The sequence below is a fragment of the Salvia miltiorrhiza genome, chromosome 6 (genome assembly GCF_028751815.1).
Source record: "Salvia miltiorrhiza cultivar Shanhuang (shh) chromosome 6, IMPLAD_Smil_shh, whole genome shotgun sequence".
Classification (NCBI taxonomy): domain Eukaryota; kingdom Viridiplantae; phylum Streptophyta; class Magnoliopsida; order Lamiales; family Lamiaceae; genus Salvia; species Salvia miltiorrhiza.
Genome location: NC_080392.1, coordinates 41,748,583 through 41,763,743, shown reverse-complemented (window position 1 = coordinate 41,763,743; position 15,161 = coordinate 41,748,583). Strand labels below are relative to the sequence as shown.

The 15,161-nt window shown below is 38.3% G+C and overlaps 3 protein-coding genes across 10 annotated transcripts; 1 reads left to right on the top strand and 2 right to left on the bottom strand.

Annotated features, from left to right (window-relative positions):
* Positions 1-19: 19 nt before the first annotated feature.
* LOC130989652 (uncharacterized) lies at positions 20-2,402 on the top strand. Its single transcript, XM_057913693.1, has 6 exons — positions 20-154; positions 239-361; positions 1,194-1,267; positions 1,403-1,482; positions 1,747-1,898; positions 2,113-2,402. Exons 1-6 carry the CDS (start codon positions 151-153, stop codon positions 2,229-2,231), a joined length of 552 nt encoding a protein of 183 aa, XP_057769676.1. The 5' UTR covers positions 20-150; the 3' UTR covers positions 2,232-2,402.
* Positions 2,403-2,447: 45 nt separating this feature from the next.
* Positions 2,448-5,109, bottom strand: LOC130989644 (EID1-like F-box protein 2). Of its 5 annotated transcripts, none has more exons than XM_057913679.1 (4): positions 4,847-5,109; positions 4,669-4,715; positions 2,728-3,530; positions 2,448-2,656 (listed from the first exon to the last, which is right to left on the bottom strand). In XM_057913679.1, the coding sequence occupies exon 3, from the start codon at positions 3,507-3,509 to the stop codon at positions 2,742-2,744; it is 768 nt and encodes a 255-aa protein (XP_057769662.1). In that variant the 5' UTR covers positions 3,510-3,530; positions 4,669-4,715; positions 4,847-5,109; the 3' UTR covers positions 2,448-2,656; positions 2,728-2,741. The 5 variants fall into 5 exon arrangements, with proteins under 5 accessions (XP_057769662.1, XP_057769660.1, XP_057769661.1 ...); XM_057913677.1 differs by having other exon boundaries at positions 2,728-3,549; positions 4,847-5,019; XM_057913678.1 differs by having other exon boundaries at positions 2,728-3,549; positions 4,819-5,010.
* A 4,858-nt stretch (positions 5,110-9,967) lies between these two features.
* LOC130989620 (uncharacterized) lies at positions 9,968-13,799 on the bottom strand. Of its 4 annotated transcripts, none has more exons than XM_057913640.1 (4): positions 13,294-13,799; positions 13,143-13,175; positions 12,993-13,042; positions 9,968-12,520 (listed from the first exon to the last, which is right to left on the bottom strand). In XM_057913640.1, exon 4 carries the CDS (start codon positions 12,478-12,480, stop codon positions 10,426-10,428), a length of 2,055 nt encoding a protein of 684 aa, XP_057769623.1. In that variant the 5' UTR covers positions 12,481-12,520; positions 12,993-13,042; positions 13,143-13,175; positions 13,294-13,799; the 3' UTR covers positions 9,968-10,425. The 4 variants fall into 4 exon arrangements, with proteins under 4 accessions (XP_057769623.1, XP_057769626.1, XP_057769625.1 ...); XM_057913643.1 differs by having other exon boundaries at positions 12,980-13,042; positions 13,294-13,732; XM_057913642.1 differs by having other exon boundaries at positions 9,968-13,042; positions 13,294-13,732.
* Between the last annotated feature and the right edge of the window lie 1,362 nt (positions 13,800-15,161).

Here is a 15,161-nt window from a genome sequence, read left to right as displayed (position 1 = left end):
TATAAATATAAATATAAATACAAATATAAATATTAAAATTTGGGAAAAAGCTAAAACCCTTCTTCGACGTCCTCGTTTGGAGCACGCCAAAACATCACAAATTTGAAACTCCCTCGGAATTTGGTGACAGAACCAGCAGAAACTAAAGAAATGGGTATATCCTTCTGCAATTTCTGGAAAAATACCATCTCTTGATGATTTTTTATTAGGCTAATCAAAACCAAATCTGTTGTTGTAGGAGAAAAGAAGGAAGAAAAGGTGATGGAGGGAGTTGCATCATTAGCCCTTTTGCCGACTGGCTCTATTTCCGGCCATTTTATTCAGCTGCCCAACTCCATCTGTTATGGCCTCCATGGAGCTGGTACCTTCTATTCCTGAACGCAGCATCGCAGTGTTGTACCTTGCCCTCTTTTTTTTTTTTTAGCATACTTTAATTTGCAGATATGCATGCTGTTACATTTGACTGTTAATATCTATTGTCCATTTGCGCATACATACTAACTATCTACAAGATCTTAGTTGTTACTACTACTAATTATATACGTGTATATAAATATGCTCCATTTTGTCTGAGTAGCTTGTGCCTTCTTGAGCTTCATGTGTTGGTAAAGGTGAATTCTTGTTTTGTGCAAGATTGAATCTTGAAAGCTGTGCAGTGAAGAGATTGGTAGTTCTGTATTAGTTCTTCCTCTCTCTCACCCTCTTAATCCATACTCACTCCGTCTACGATATCGTTTCCACTTTGTGGACAACACAGGTTTTAAGAAAGTGGTGAATAGTTGTTGATAGTAGTAGGTATTGTTGTGAGTGGTGTTTGAATCTCACTATTGTTGTGAGTGGATTTTGTGGACCCTACTGCTATAAATGGAAGTGGAAATGATATTATGGACGGATCAAAATGACCAAAGTGGAAATGATATCGTGGACGGAAGGAGTACATTTTAGAAATTTATAAATAATAATTTTGAAAAATGAAAAATTGGAAGTGGGCTTCAGCCCACCCTAGCCCGTGTGTGGCTCCGCTCCTGATAGCAACACAGCATTTCAATGTCGTATTGGTTCATTAATTATTTGGGTTGTGTTATTACGCGAGCAGAGTGCTTATTCTTGAGTGAATTGCCTCGTCTATTTGTTATGTGTGTTCTATGATTGCAGCTCGTGTGCTTAGTTTTACCTATTTTTCCTGTTATTAGAACTGGAGTGTGTAAGAGAGTGCAGCCATGGTGACGATTACCGCTTGATCAAGCTGACTGTAACAGATTATAACGTCAGTGCCATCTCGTTTTGTTTTGTTATTTGTTTCCCCCCCTCAACTTCTTCACATTTCTAACATTTGTTGACATGGATCGACTGAATAAGCATGTGGTCTAATTGCTATCTTTTGGTGTAACCTTATAATCAGAGTAAGAGAGAAAGAAACGTGGTGGTGGAGTGCAGAGGGCATGATGCCGCCAAGATATGTACCACGGATCATGCTCACGGGTAAACCTTAAAGATATTTGATTTTTTTTTTCCGAAGTTGTAAATATCGAAGTAGTCGTGATGCTCTCCTCGTTCTGTCAGTAATGTCTTTATTTGCTCGTTAAAACCAAATCATGGAAAGCTGTGGATATTATTTGTACAAACACGTTGACATAAGCCATGCACACTTGCTCTCCTCGATGCATTCTAAGCTTCTGCAGAATCTGGTGATTTGCAGTATCGGCATTGTGGCCATCCTTTTAAGGTTTTGTAGCTTGGTAATAGGTGGCAGAAGGATGTTGTGGGCATGCTCGAAGAGAAGCATGGGAAACGCAAAATTTCAGTCCGTTTTGAATGTGAAACGTTGAAATCTGATGAAGCAGCCGAGGACCATCTCAGAAAATTCATGCCCAAGTTAGTTGGGATGGATGCTGTTGGTAATTCCTTTTCACCACTTCATAGTTTCTTTGAAAGTTCATTTGTTTAGATCCATTCATCTCATTATGAGGTAATCATCATTCATCGACTAAAGGCCACTCTATCACTCATGTTTTTGTTCAACTGCAGCATGATGGTGTCTTAACATGTTTCTGGTTCATTTTCGCATCTCCCTTTTACTCGTAACAACTGACAAGAAAACCTCGTATGCAGTCAACATCGGGCACATGACCATAGCAGGACTGGATTTCGAAGCAGATGCTGAATACGAGCGTGGTGAGAACGATGCTGCATGTGCAGACACTGAGAACTGTGATGGTTCGATAATTTAAGGTGTAAATTTGGCAGTTGAATCATCTTCTCAAGAGATATTGAGTACTTTAGTTATGGATGGTGAGTTGGATCGTATTTTTGTTTCCCTCTCACTAACTCTATGAGTTGAAGTTTATGTCAAGTTTGTATTATGAAGAAATTGAGAAATAAATTGGTGATCTATTTAGGCAGTTTTCCCTGTGTTGGTTCATATTCACAGTATAAATACAGATAAATGAATAATGTGTGAAGGTACATAAGTTCTCATTCAGACAGTAAATGTTTGAGGTCATAAATCCAAACACAGAATGTACATTATTTACAGAAACCAAGATTCTGCTACCCAAAAAAACGATTCAACAGCAGCAGATTACACAAAACAAGCTTCACTCAACAACCCCATGGCGTCGCGTTGCCTCGATTTTCGCAGTGAAGGTGCCTCAATCTTGCAAATGAAGAAACAAAGCTGTAGAGCTGCAAATGAAGTTGAAAATTGAAGAAAATGAATGGAAATACCTGACTTAGAGATATCACTCCTCAGCTGCTTCATCTGTATCAGATAGGGGCAACAAGGTGCAAATGCCAAGCACATGTCCATTGAGACACACGAAATACTCGATACAATCCTCGTACGCGCCCAGCCTGCAGCTGGCGCTCGAGGGTATCATGTTGGCCTCCTGCATGTTCCACAGCTTCGCCTTGCAGTACGGGCAGACCTCCGTTGGATGCAGTGGAGCGCACCGGCTGATCAACAGTTTCCTGACCTTGGACGTCGCAAAGGATTTGAAGATCCCACGGAAAAACCCTATGTCCCCTTCGTCTCCTTGGTCAAGATGCTCACAGGGGTCAGAGACGTATAAGATATCTGTCCTGCATTGTGGTAGGAGAAAGCTCTTCCCCGACGTCCTTGAGAAACGCGTCCTGTACACGAAATGGCCGGGGACGTGAACGCGGTTGAACAACCCGTCCTTCTTGCATCCGGAGCAGTATATGAGGAGCTTGCCGAGGGCACTCCAGTTCCCATCCACAATATGGTTTCCGCTGGAGTGCAGATCGAGCATCATCTTAGGAGCCCGAGTCTTGCAAAACTCCTTCCAGAGGACTCGTTTGGCAAGATCGTCTAACCATTTGCACGTACAAGAAAGGGCCACAATCAACTTAGGGTTCCAATTCAAATGGTTGAAAACTAAGAAGATCACTTCTTCACTAAGGTGCCCTTTGGTACAAACACAGGTTGCAGAGTGTATGCAGCGGTATTGCTTTGTGATATTCATTGTTCGACCGAAACATACAGTCATAGCGAGCTTCGATATTAATGCCTGCAAATTTCGGTGATGCCTGTAATCATATGAAGAAAACAAGAATGAAAGAGACTAGAAATAGTTGCAATGCCAAAATGAATAGGCAACTAATAGTAATATAGATTGAATCACAAACAGAACTCTCCATATATGAGCGTATATATATATATATATATATATATAGAGAGAGAGAGAGAGAGAGAGAGAGAGAGAGAGAAAATGTATATATATAAATGTTAAAGCATCAACAAGAACATGTCAACTGCTTCATCCTAAGCATTATATATAGATGTATATCTCTAGGTCAAGAACCAACATGAATCCATCAACATCAAGTTCTCTTCTCAAGAGAAGCAAAAGATTGCACGAAGGAAACCTCTGCGAAACGTGGCTTATGTTTTCAGCTAATAATTAACAAAAAAAGGACTTAAGAGAAGCTCCTTGGCACCAAAATCGACCATGAACTGAAGTTTCCGAACCACTACAAACTCATTGACTATGATGCAATAAACCCTCATTCAAGCTTCTTTAAGATGAAGGCAAACTGTAAACTTTCAGCACTCAGTAATTGCAAACATATCGACTTCAACAGGAAACAAGAGATCCACATGACTTACAAGTTACAAGTGCATAATAACTAGTACGACTAAAAAAACCGGGCACAAAGCAAGACACTGTGAGAGTTTATTCAATGGTAGATGCTGCAACTAATGAGATATGCAGTGTCTATTATCAATATAATCACAATAGCTGAGTGTATTTAGGGGATGTGGACTGATAATCATTCTTCTCCTGCCAATTTGTATGTATATTCCTATATGAACAAATATAACAAAACAAGATAGGATTTCATGATGCAGGAGTGGTGAAATTTCTGGGAAAGAACTCAACATGTTAATCTTTTATCTATGCATACCCCAACAAAGAGAACAAAAGAGGGGTTAATGAGGTGGGAAGGTGCATTTTCTTCTAAAAGTCTTCCATAGCAACAAGCTTAAACTAATTTCAATTATCACATAATAATCTAAAAGTCAGCATCACCTATCATACAAAAAATCCAAAATACATTTTACCTAAAACCAACAGAAAATAGAACAGTAAAACACAAAGAACTTCACTTCCAACACATTTCAAATCGAAACACCGAAGATTTTACCTCAGTTCAAAGGCCACCCTACTTCATCATAAGTCCACAAATTTCAGCTGCACGAACAAGATTTCAAGAATTGTCAACCAAAAAGCAAAAAAACAAAAAATTGGAAAAGGGGCAAATTTCGATGAAGGTAAAATTGTGAAATCTGCTTACAACATGCAAGAAAAGGTCAAGATTTTACCTTGTAACAAGAAGAAGCGCAGGCCCAGAAAAGAAAAATCCAATCTTCAGTTCCAGAAGCGTTGCGCGCAGCTAATAATGCGGAATGAAAATAACAAAATAAATAGGTGTAAATTCCACTGTAACAAAATGAATACTAATAAAAACACTCTACTGTTATTTAATCTTGAAAACGAACCAATGAGTGGCGTTAAATGGATTTTATATATTCAAATCAATTTTTGTGTGCTTATTTGGATATCTGGAGGCGTGATGGTTAGGTGAGATGCAGTTGTGGGCCAGGGAGGACGCCTGAGTTTTTTTAATTTTCGAGTAGTACTAATACTCTCACAGTCTCAATAATCTTGTCCTACTTTTTTTTATTTTTTTATTTGTTTCAATAATCTTATCCCATTTCCTTTTTAGGTAAAATGTAAAGCTTGATTAGTTAATTAAACATCATCCTAATTAATCCACTAAAACAAATCCACCCCTCATCCTACTCTCTCGACTCTCTCACCCTCTCTATTTCTCACACACACTAGCACAAACGGGAAGAGAAGAAGTTCAGTTGCCTCTTTCTTCCACAAAATTCTGTCACCGTCCCTCTCCGGTGGCGTCAGCCGCGCCTGAATCCGGTGAGCCGTGCCCCATTTTTTCCTTGTCTCGTTCTTTCTCTCCTTTCACCCTTCTCAAACTCTTCTGCAAATTTCGAGCCCTAACTCTCCCGCAAGAATTTAGCCGCCGCCGCGGCTCCTCTTTCCGACGACGCCAGCGCCTCTCACCTGACACTACTTTCCCCGCTTGTCACTCCTCTTGCGCCATAGCCGCCGCGCTCCTGCCTTCGCCCTTTGTGCTGCCGCTGCCCTCCCACTTCCGCCCTCTCCTCCTCTGTTTTTTTCCAGAAATTAGGGCTCGTCGGAAATTAGGGCTTTTTTTCTTCATCCCTCTCATTTGTTTCTCTCAACAATTAAAAGATTCCATTTTTTTTATTTTTGTTGTTGTTATTTGTGGATCTCTTTGTTTCTGTGGTGGTGTTTCTCTGTGGTGTGTTTTATCTTTGGTGGGCTCGAACGAAGGGAAGAAGTAGATTGGAGATTTGAGACTCGGCGACGGCGGCGGCCTTCTGGTCGTGCGGTCGCCGAATTTCGGGCATGGGAGATTTGGGGGTGTTAGGGCTGCGATTTAAGGTGACTCTTTTGCCGTTCAGAATCGAAGCAAGAGAGGAAGGGGTTTTCAGATTCGGCTAGAGAGATAGGGGTGGCAGTGGCTTCTCGAAGGGAGAAAAGAGGGAGACGGGAGGCGATGTCTGGTTTGGTGGGATCATGCATTCGGGGTCGAGTCAAAGAGTGAGGGAGACAGAGGGTTAATAGTGGACGGATGGAGAGAGGCGGCGATGCGGCTGGTGGCTGTGCCGACGCCGGGGAAGGAGGCAGCGCAGGTGTGGCTCCGCCTAGATGAGAAAGAAACAAGGATAATTAAGCTATACTTAATTTCCTCTTAAAATGTGGAGCCTTCTAATTTACAACACTAATTTCACACTCTTTAATCTTTGTGTCCAAAAGAAAGGGGACAACATTATTGGGACGAATGGAGTAATTAAAATGAAATTATATTATAAAATTTTGTATTAGTTTTTTTTTAATCAATTTTTTTGTATTAGTTGATATATTTTATTTTTTTTACTTATAAGAGCGTTGCATGGGCCAAGGCTCTCATCTATTGGGGAAGCATTGTCATGAAGGACAACAAGCAAAGGCCTCCCAACACCCTTCAAAGGGACGTGAAGCAAATCAAGTCGCACTTCCAACGAGTCTAAAAGGACGGTCAAGATGTGGGAGGCCATATACAAAAATATCAAGCAAATTGGGAAAGCGACATGAGTGATGATCAAATCATTGATCAAACTCAAGAGAATACATTGCCTCTTGAGCATGACAACTTGTCGTCTTTGGCAATTTGAACCTTAAGTCATATCCCATGTTGGGATTGGGAAGAAGACAATCATATCTATTCAACTCCCGTGTATATATACAATGGAAGATTAAAATCAAATACACCGAAGTTGTTGCGCATTTGATTTCTCAAGTTATCAAACTAGATTAAAGACAACATAAACATTCTGAAGAGAAACTCGTTCTATAGTGTGACATTCCAAATTCATACTTGTGAATCAATACTTAGTTCTTCATTGTAACAGTGTGTTCGATTAGTTCTAGATCACTTCGAAATCTCATATCCCTTGTAAAAGATAGGTGTCAGGTTTTCATATTTAGGATCACAATCCTGAATATGAAAATATCTTAATTCTATTGTACTATAAGTAAACTTTACACGTAGAGCATTACTTCTCTCTTTATACTTTCTAAGTCTCATTGTTCAATCATATCTATTCAACTCCCATGTATATATACAATGGAAGATTAAAATCAAATACACCGGAGTTGCTGCGCATTTGATTTCTCAAGTTATCAAACTACATTCAAGACAACATAAACATTCCGAAGAGAAACTCGTTCTACAGTGTAACATTCCAAATTCATACTTGTGAATCAATATTTAGTTCTTCATTGTAACAATGTGTTCAATTAGTTAGGGATCACTTCGAAATCTCACATTCCTTGTAAAAGATAGGTGTCGGGTTTTGAAGGAGTTCGACGAGTAAGCTATGTATGAGTAGTCTGAAAGTTTATAGAAAAACGGAAGCTAACTTTGCAAATTGCTTGAAAGGGTCACGACCGCAGAACCCGTGGATCAGCTTAATGGAACTAGTTGGTCGGTTGACTTACAATCTAAAAATAAAGAACCATAAAGTGAAGTGGATTCCCCTGTTCAACAGAGCCATGTATGTAGGAGCAGTTGGCTTTGAACCACGTTAAATCTTTGTGTGTTTTACTTTGTGCTTTACTTATTGTAAAATATATCTATCTTAATTAAGCATACATTTGCTCTGCATTGTCTTCATCAGACTTAGTAAGTTTGTTTCATAACTGTTGATTAAACTGAACTCATACTAAACTGGATGTGATGGGTTTGTCTTCAAACTCTTCATGGCCTTTGCTATTTCTGGAGTGTTGATGAGAGCGGTGATTGTCTCAATGGAATCTTCTGTACTTGTTGAATTTTGAATCCATCTTTTCGAGTCGATTGACCATGAGATCACATAGTTGCCAAATGTAGTTGGAGCTTTCTCTACAATTGGTGTGCTCTTGAGTTGTCGTTCTTGTGCATTCTTCACCTGAGGAAGTGCTAAACTTCTGCATGATGTAGGTGAGTTCATAATGACAGTTTATGCACTAATATGAATGAACACACTTTGAATGATATTTTCAAAAGATCAGTTTAGGTAGACTTGATATTCAGATACAAAGGTCTGTTGAAACACTGCTCTGATACCAATTGTTGGTCCCGAGATAATACATATTGGTGTATAAGGAATATGAGAATACCCTAATAACAACTTTTCCTTAGCTTTACAGAGATATGTCTAAGTAATAGGTTCATCTGATAATGAGTCAGCTGATGTTGATTCTAATAAACTAATAAGTAGACTGACTAGTTTTCATTTAAGCCCATTCAGACTGATTGTTCATTTATCAATCTAACTACTCGTCAGCTAGTCAGTTTAACTGATGATTGGATATGTGCCGAATGTAGTGGTTAAAACTGTTTTATGAAAATCTCTTTGTCTATCTATCGATCAAGGTTCTCTTTTCACCTAGCACGTTATGTGAAAATTGTGTACACCCATTAGTTATTTCGATAGGTTGATCTCAATCTGCGCTAACCATGAATGAGGCGTTATAAGGATGCTCGACAAGATTTGTTCCGGAGCATGTGTTCAAAATAGAAGGCTTGTATGGTTTACATCTCTAGGTCAAGAATGGGAGAAAGCAATCCATCGGTGGCTAGAGGTCTGGGATCAAAGCGAGTAACAGAAAAGAGTGTGACATGACGTCAAATGAATGAAATGCTTTTAAAATATTTTAAAAGATGCATGCTCACTTATTACATCAGTACTTAGCCCAAATATTTTATATGTTTTCAGGTTGACTAGTGATAGGGCATAGTTGAAGCTAGTGTTCAACTCCATATATTGACTTTGGCTGTAGCACTAGCTTTTATGTCTTTCGTTTTTCCTAACTTAAAACTTCTACGTTAGATTTTGAATGACATCTTTTACTGAGTTTAGACTTGAAACTTCTCATATAATGTTAATGAATGTTGGTTATCAGAAGCATGAAATCAAACTTGTGATCATAAGGTTTAGTGGTTAATTATTGATTTGCATTATTTGGTGTCTCTGTTTCTTCACTTGAAGTGGCATTTGCATGATCTTAAGGACAATTTGTCCTATTATTTGGATTAGGGTTGTAAACGAGTCAAGTCAAGCCGAATACTAGCGGGCTCGAGCTCAACTCGTTTGAATATTCGGGTGTTCGAGCTTTTATCTTGTTGTTCGAGCTCGGCTCGTGACCCATATATTAGCTCATGTGATGATCGATAATGTCAAATTCGAGCTTCAACTCAGCTCGTTAGATGTTCGTATACATAATTTTCGAACTCAAATTCGTTAAAAATTTAGAAAAAAATTATTAATTAATAGTATGTTACTCGAACTCGAGCTTGTCTCGCTTATAGTCTCCAAAATTACAACCAATAGATCATAAAGAACTCTTAAAAATTTGTAGTTTGTTCCATGATTATTATTTGTTCACGTTTGACCAATAATTTTTTATATTATCGATGTAGATAAATTATTATACATTGATTACTATATTATTTTTACTATATAAATATATGCCATGCAACACACGATGGGTGCAATACTAGTAAAAACTAACAATAACATCCAAATCAATTCAATTCAATTATAATCCTACACCTAAAGATAGGATTAGAGGATACAATATACCATGTTACATTTTCCTATTACATCTCGTATTTTAATGTAACGTGTATTAGTTGAATGAAACACGAAACACAACATAAACATTACAAAATCAATCTGGAAGCAGAACATCCATTCGATCAGCCATACGCAAGTGTAAGAGCATAATAATCCCCACATTTAAAAAAAAAAAAAAAAACACCCTTACAGTTGCAATAATAGAAAGTTAAAAAAAGTCCAACTTCACTCAAGGAAGAAATAAGCCATCCATCATCAATTAGATGCCTAAAACTCTTCAATTCAAAGCCAGAAAGTCACTACAAAACCAACACAAAGCATGTGTCTTGTCGACTCCAAAACAAACATAAAAAAGTTATACCAAGTTTCATCAACTCATGGAAGACAACTATGTCCAAAAACCTTTGTACTTTACCATCTCCACTTCCCTTTCAGTCTAAAAAGCTAAGAAAGAAGACATAAAAAAGACAAGCCTCTGAGAGTGGTTTCCGAGCTTTGATCGAGAATGCTACACAAACCACTCAACACGAGAACACCGTACAACAAAGCCACCGAGGCTTTCTAGTACTAACCTCAGCTACTTGCACGGATCAGTAGTATCAAGCAGACGCGACTTCTCTATTCACACCTCACCATTATTCTCCTACGAATCACTCTATACTGTCAGAAACATGATAAGAAATTATTCACAATTAATTGACAACCTGTGTGGACGGTTTACTTTCTTGTAGAGAGATAACAGTTTCAAAAGCTCCCACCAGGGCTTTAACTTTACTTTTCCTACTTTCGACAAGTTTACTTGCTGTCTCCTCGATGACATTATTCAACAAACCTTGAGCATCTTTCTTCCCTACTACATCTTGATGCTTCAAAACAACCTTCTGAGACGAAACCCCTGTACCAGCTGTGTCACTAGTGACCCCAGTCTTTTTCGTGGTTTTCCTCCTCAAATCACCTTTACTTTCTTCCACTCCTAGGACCCTTGCCCTCCTAAATCTAAGTTTCCTAGGCGTATTATTATCAGACTGAAGTTCCACTACCTTCCCTATTCTGAACTTCACCTTCACAGGAGAGACATGTTTAACTTCAGGAACAACCCCCCTAATCTTTCGTATTGTCTTCTTATGATTCTCTTTCACAGGTGCTTCCTTGCCAGTCTCCAGCGAGTTCTTGGAGATTAATTTGTCTGTTTCAACAGCACTCTCCTCCGAATCTGAATTGTCATCTTCATAAGACGATAATGACAAAGATTTTCCATGAGACAATGATTCCGCTGATAGTGGAGACTGAGGTGATGAACTGACATTATCACCTGGGATAGGCTTGGAGACATTGTTCCCAGTTTCCACCCCGATTACATGCAGCATTTTCTCAGTAACCTTCTCATTCTCAGATGTCTTAGTATTAACCCTTCGTATCCTATTCCGATCCTTTAGAGGAGACACCAATTTCAAGTTTCCAGGTTTTCCTGAATTGAATTGTGCCGTCTTTTTCAAAGGAAGCTTAGACGGCAGAGTACCAGAAGGAGGTGCCAATATTTTCTTTGCAGATGCTTTGGCCGTCATCAATTTTCTGCCTGTTTGAGCATTGCTGTTTCTTCCACCTTTGCCATGCATACTATCTGAATCATCAGGTGCAGATGATGGCTTAACCTTAACAGGCTTCAACTTCACTGGAGACTTCTGCTGCTTGGCCACAGAAGTTGCCTTTTTTTCAGTATCTGAATCATCAGGTGCAGATGATGGCTTAACCTTAACAGGCTTCAACTTCACAACAGGCTTCAACTTCACAGGAGACTTCTGCAGCTTGGCCACAGAAGTTGCCTTTTTTTCAGTTCTTGATATTTTATCATCAGTCGAGGAACCTTGTTTTACTGAATCTTCAACTTCTGTATAGGGAAAGAATACACTCTTTACAATTTCAGGGGGATCCACTGAAGGAGATTTCTTAGCAGATGAAGACTTACATTTCGGCAAAAGAGTCTTACTGCCAGAAGAGTCATTTTGCTTTGAGGGATAAGTGGACAATTTAGGCTTCTGCATATTGGATTTCTTATGAGGAGAAGGAACACTAGGTGAATGGTTGTTGGTATATGTTGAAGGATTGTGCTTTGTAGCCTTTTCCTTACTCAAGGTCAAGGATGTCCTTGGTTTTGTGGGATAAGATTTGGTATCAAGGGATGGCTTCTTGCCAGTTGAATGGACTTTTTTATCTATTGAAGGTCCATGATTAACGACTTCTTCCTTCTTCTCGCCACCTGAAACCACCTCTTCCTTCTTCTTGCCACCTGAAACCACCTCTTCCTTCTTCTTGCCACCTGAAACCACCTCCTCCTTCTTGCCACCTGAAACCACCTCCTCCTCCTTCTTGCCACCTGAAACAAATATCTCAACAGGTATCTGAGCAGGAGACAGTTTTTCAATCCTTTTCCGAACGGGCTTCCTTGCTTTAGTTTCAATTGAATGTTGTTTTCCAAATTTACAGAAATCATGGCAAGAGCCAGTAGATGCTCTGAGATAACGAGGAACCGCTTTCTGACTACTGTTGGCAGACTCCGATTTGTCTGCAGAACTCCTCAAGGAACTGTGTCCAGCATGGTAGGAACCAACAGATGCTCTAAGAGGAGGGGTATCAGTGCTGCGCCCATTACTCAGAGAATCCTGATTCCCATCAGAACCTTCGTTTATTTTCCCATCTAATTTATCTTTTTCGGGAGTAACCAGAGAATCAACACTTACTTCAGCCATGCAAACAGAAATTGTGATAGAGAACTGGGAAACAAGAATCCTACAACACAAGAAAACATACAAATAAACAATTAAATGAATGCCAATGGCCTCTACCATGAAAGAAAGAAAAAAGGAAGGGAAAAAAAAAGTAAACAATGATTTAGGGCCCTTCCTAGCCTCTCTCCAAAAACAATTCATGTGAATATAATGAAATCAATGATTCTAATACCATCATCTAGTGTTCAATGCCGAGAGAGGATTAGAGGAAATTCCTCAACCTAACGTAACAGACAAAATAAACATCAAAACAAACATTTCAGCACAAACAAATTCGAAACAAACCTTTTCCCAAGCCAAAGGCAGATTATAGAGACGATTAACAAAAAACCCCAATTACAAAAACCTAATAAAAAATGGCAGATGAGGTAATTCAATAAAACAGCAACCACATGATCCGCACACAAAATTCCATCTCAAAAAACAATCGCAGCCTCAAAAACAGAGGGAAAAAGGCAACCTAAAATCGGTACCTGATCAACACCCGGCTTCCGAAACCTTGCAACAAACACTAAGCGTGCAACTGAGAGAAACAAATAACCCCAAAATTATAAACTAGAAAAAAAGGTTCTTAAATGCAGCAATTAATGAGAGGGCAATTAATAAAAACGAAAACCGCGTACCTTTTCCTGTCCCTTCTTTTTCCTTCTTCTTTACTGCTTCACCACAAAGCAAAGGAAAAGCGTAAGAAAATTAATGAATCAAATGAATTATGGATAAATCATAAAGCAGGGCAATAAAAATCAACAACAGGAAGGACAGGAACAAGCCGACCTTATCCGTCAATTATTCGTTTATTCAATTCTCCATTTCGAAACGATCGTTTTCAAAAGATCACACATTTATATACGGGAGAGAGAGACGGAGAGATCGTGCAAGCAACGCCTTTCCGTTTTGGTTTACTTCTTGGGAGTTCCAAAGAGGCCGTTTTGATTAGCTCACGCGTTCAATTGTTGCACAATTTCTGGTTCAGAGAGATAGAGAGAGAGGTCTGTTTTGCATTGTGTATATCTCTGTGTGTGTGTGTGTGTGTGTGTGAGAGAGAGAGAGAGAGAGATGGCGGAAGGTGAGAACGAGCTATAGAGGGTGGTCGGCGCCAGTTTTCCTCTGCTTCTCGTTTTTTGTTTTTTTAAATTATTTCTTTAATCACTCGCCATATTGTATTTTTTTTCTTTTTCATTTAGTTCTTTTATAAGTAACTTTTCATTTTAATGGAAAAACTTATGTGAGAAGAAATGTATGCATGCGCGATAAATATTTGGAATTAGAAGCAATTTTCATTTTAATGGCAAAACTTAGGTGAGAAGAAATGTATGCATGCGCGATAAATATTTGGAATTAGATAATTTTTAGGTATTAGGTATCGGGGATTATAAGTATATGTGAATTACTAAAAAATAAAATGTTACTATAATATATTATCGAATCTTGTCCAAGTCAAGAAGATATATATTAAAATTTATTAATCTTATATGAATACTATTATTCACACACATTTTGAAGACGTCCTCAATCTCATAGAAGATCACCTCAGTAGGTAATTTAAGATAATTGGATTCTTGAATAGATGAGATATATCTATGGGTAATTTTAAACATAGCCTCCAATTTTTTCACTATAACCCCTTATTTAAAAAAATAATATAAATAATTATAATTGTACTATTTTACCCTATAGCCCCATTTAAAATTTGTAATAAATGATAAGTTATAAAAACTAAGTTGAAAAAACATTTACGAACAATGTCAAATTTATATAGCCCCATTTCAAATATTTCTTAATTAATTTCAATAGCCCCAACTCAAATTTATATAGCCCCTCTGTCTCTATCTCTATCTCTATCTCTATCTCTCTTCATATACAGAGCCTTGTCCGATGTTATAGATGCCGTCGCCACCGTCAACGACTGAATCATCATAATGTCGTCTTGCTCTTCTATTATCGGAGTTCTATTTTGTGATTTCCATTGAATCATCATAATGTCGTTCTCGTTCTACAAGCAATCGAGGCCTAAGACACCACATGAATTGGCGAAGGCGATAAAAGATCATAGTCTCATGGCGATCGATTCCATTACTGCAGCTGAAGCCAAATCCCTAGAAAAAGGTAGAATTCTGTCACAGCTAAACTTCAAGTTCCGCAACATTTGCAGTGTAACATGTGATTATAATTTGTGATTCGTTGGTTGAACTTTGATGGAAGAACTGACAACACGGACGATAAGGCAAGGTACCTCAAATGAAGCATATTATAAATGTTACCATCAATCTCGATGAACGTGAAGGGAGAAACATCTAAAACTCTGAGCAATTTGAAGGCGCCAATGATGTTTGTGCTGTTTTATGGAGAAACGACATACTTATCCTTGGAAAAACAAACAAATGATCATTTTTAATTTTTTTTCAGATATGCTAGAGAGAAAAAAAAATGAGAAATTCAATGTAGAGCGTAATTTAGCATTCCTGTTCTTAGATTTTGAATTGGGGCTACAGTATTTTTAATATTAGAATCAAGACATTAGGATGGAGGTTTTGGGTATCTATTAATACACTGTACGCATTATTTTGATAAACTCACTAATTTATCATAAATTTTAAATGGGGCTATAAGGTTAAAATAGTAAAATCATAATTATTTTTATT

What these genes read in the sequence shown, in the direction of transcription:
- LOC130989652 (XM_057913693.1), top strand. An exon ending in ACCACGGATCATGCTCACGG is followed by an intron (nt 1,483 to 1,746) that starts GTAAACCTTAAA and finishes GCTTGGTAATAG; the next exon opens with GTGGCAGAAGGATGTTGTGG. An exon ending in AGTTGGGATGGATGCTGTTG is followed by an intron (nt 1,899 to 2,112) that starts GTAATTCCTTTT and finishes CCTCGTATGCAG; the next exon opens with TCAACATCGGGCACATGACC.
- LOC130989644 (XM_057913676.1), bottom strand. Translation starts at nt 4,475, where the DNA reads ATGCACCTTCCCACCTCATTAACCCCTCTTTTGTTCTCTTTGTTGGG. An exon ending in CTTTTGTTCTCTTTGTTGGG is followed by an intron (nt 3,550 to 4,428) that starts GTATGCATAGAT and finishes ATATGATTACAG; the next exon opens with GCATCACCGAAATTTGCAGG.
- LOC130989620 (XM_057913642.1), bottom strand. Translation starts at nt 12,660, where the DNA reads ATGAATTGTTTTTGGAGAGAGGCTAGGAAGGGCCCTAAATCATTGTTT.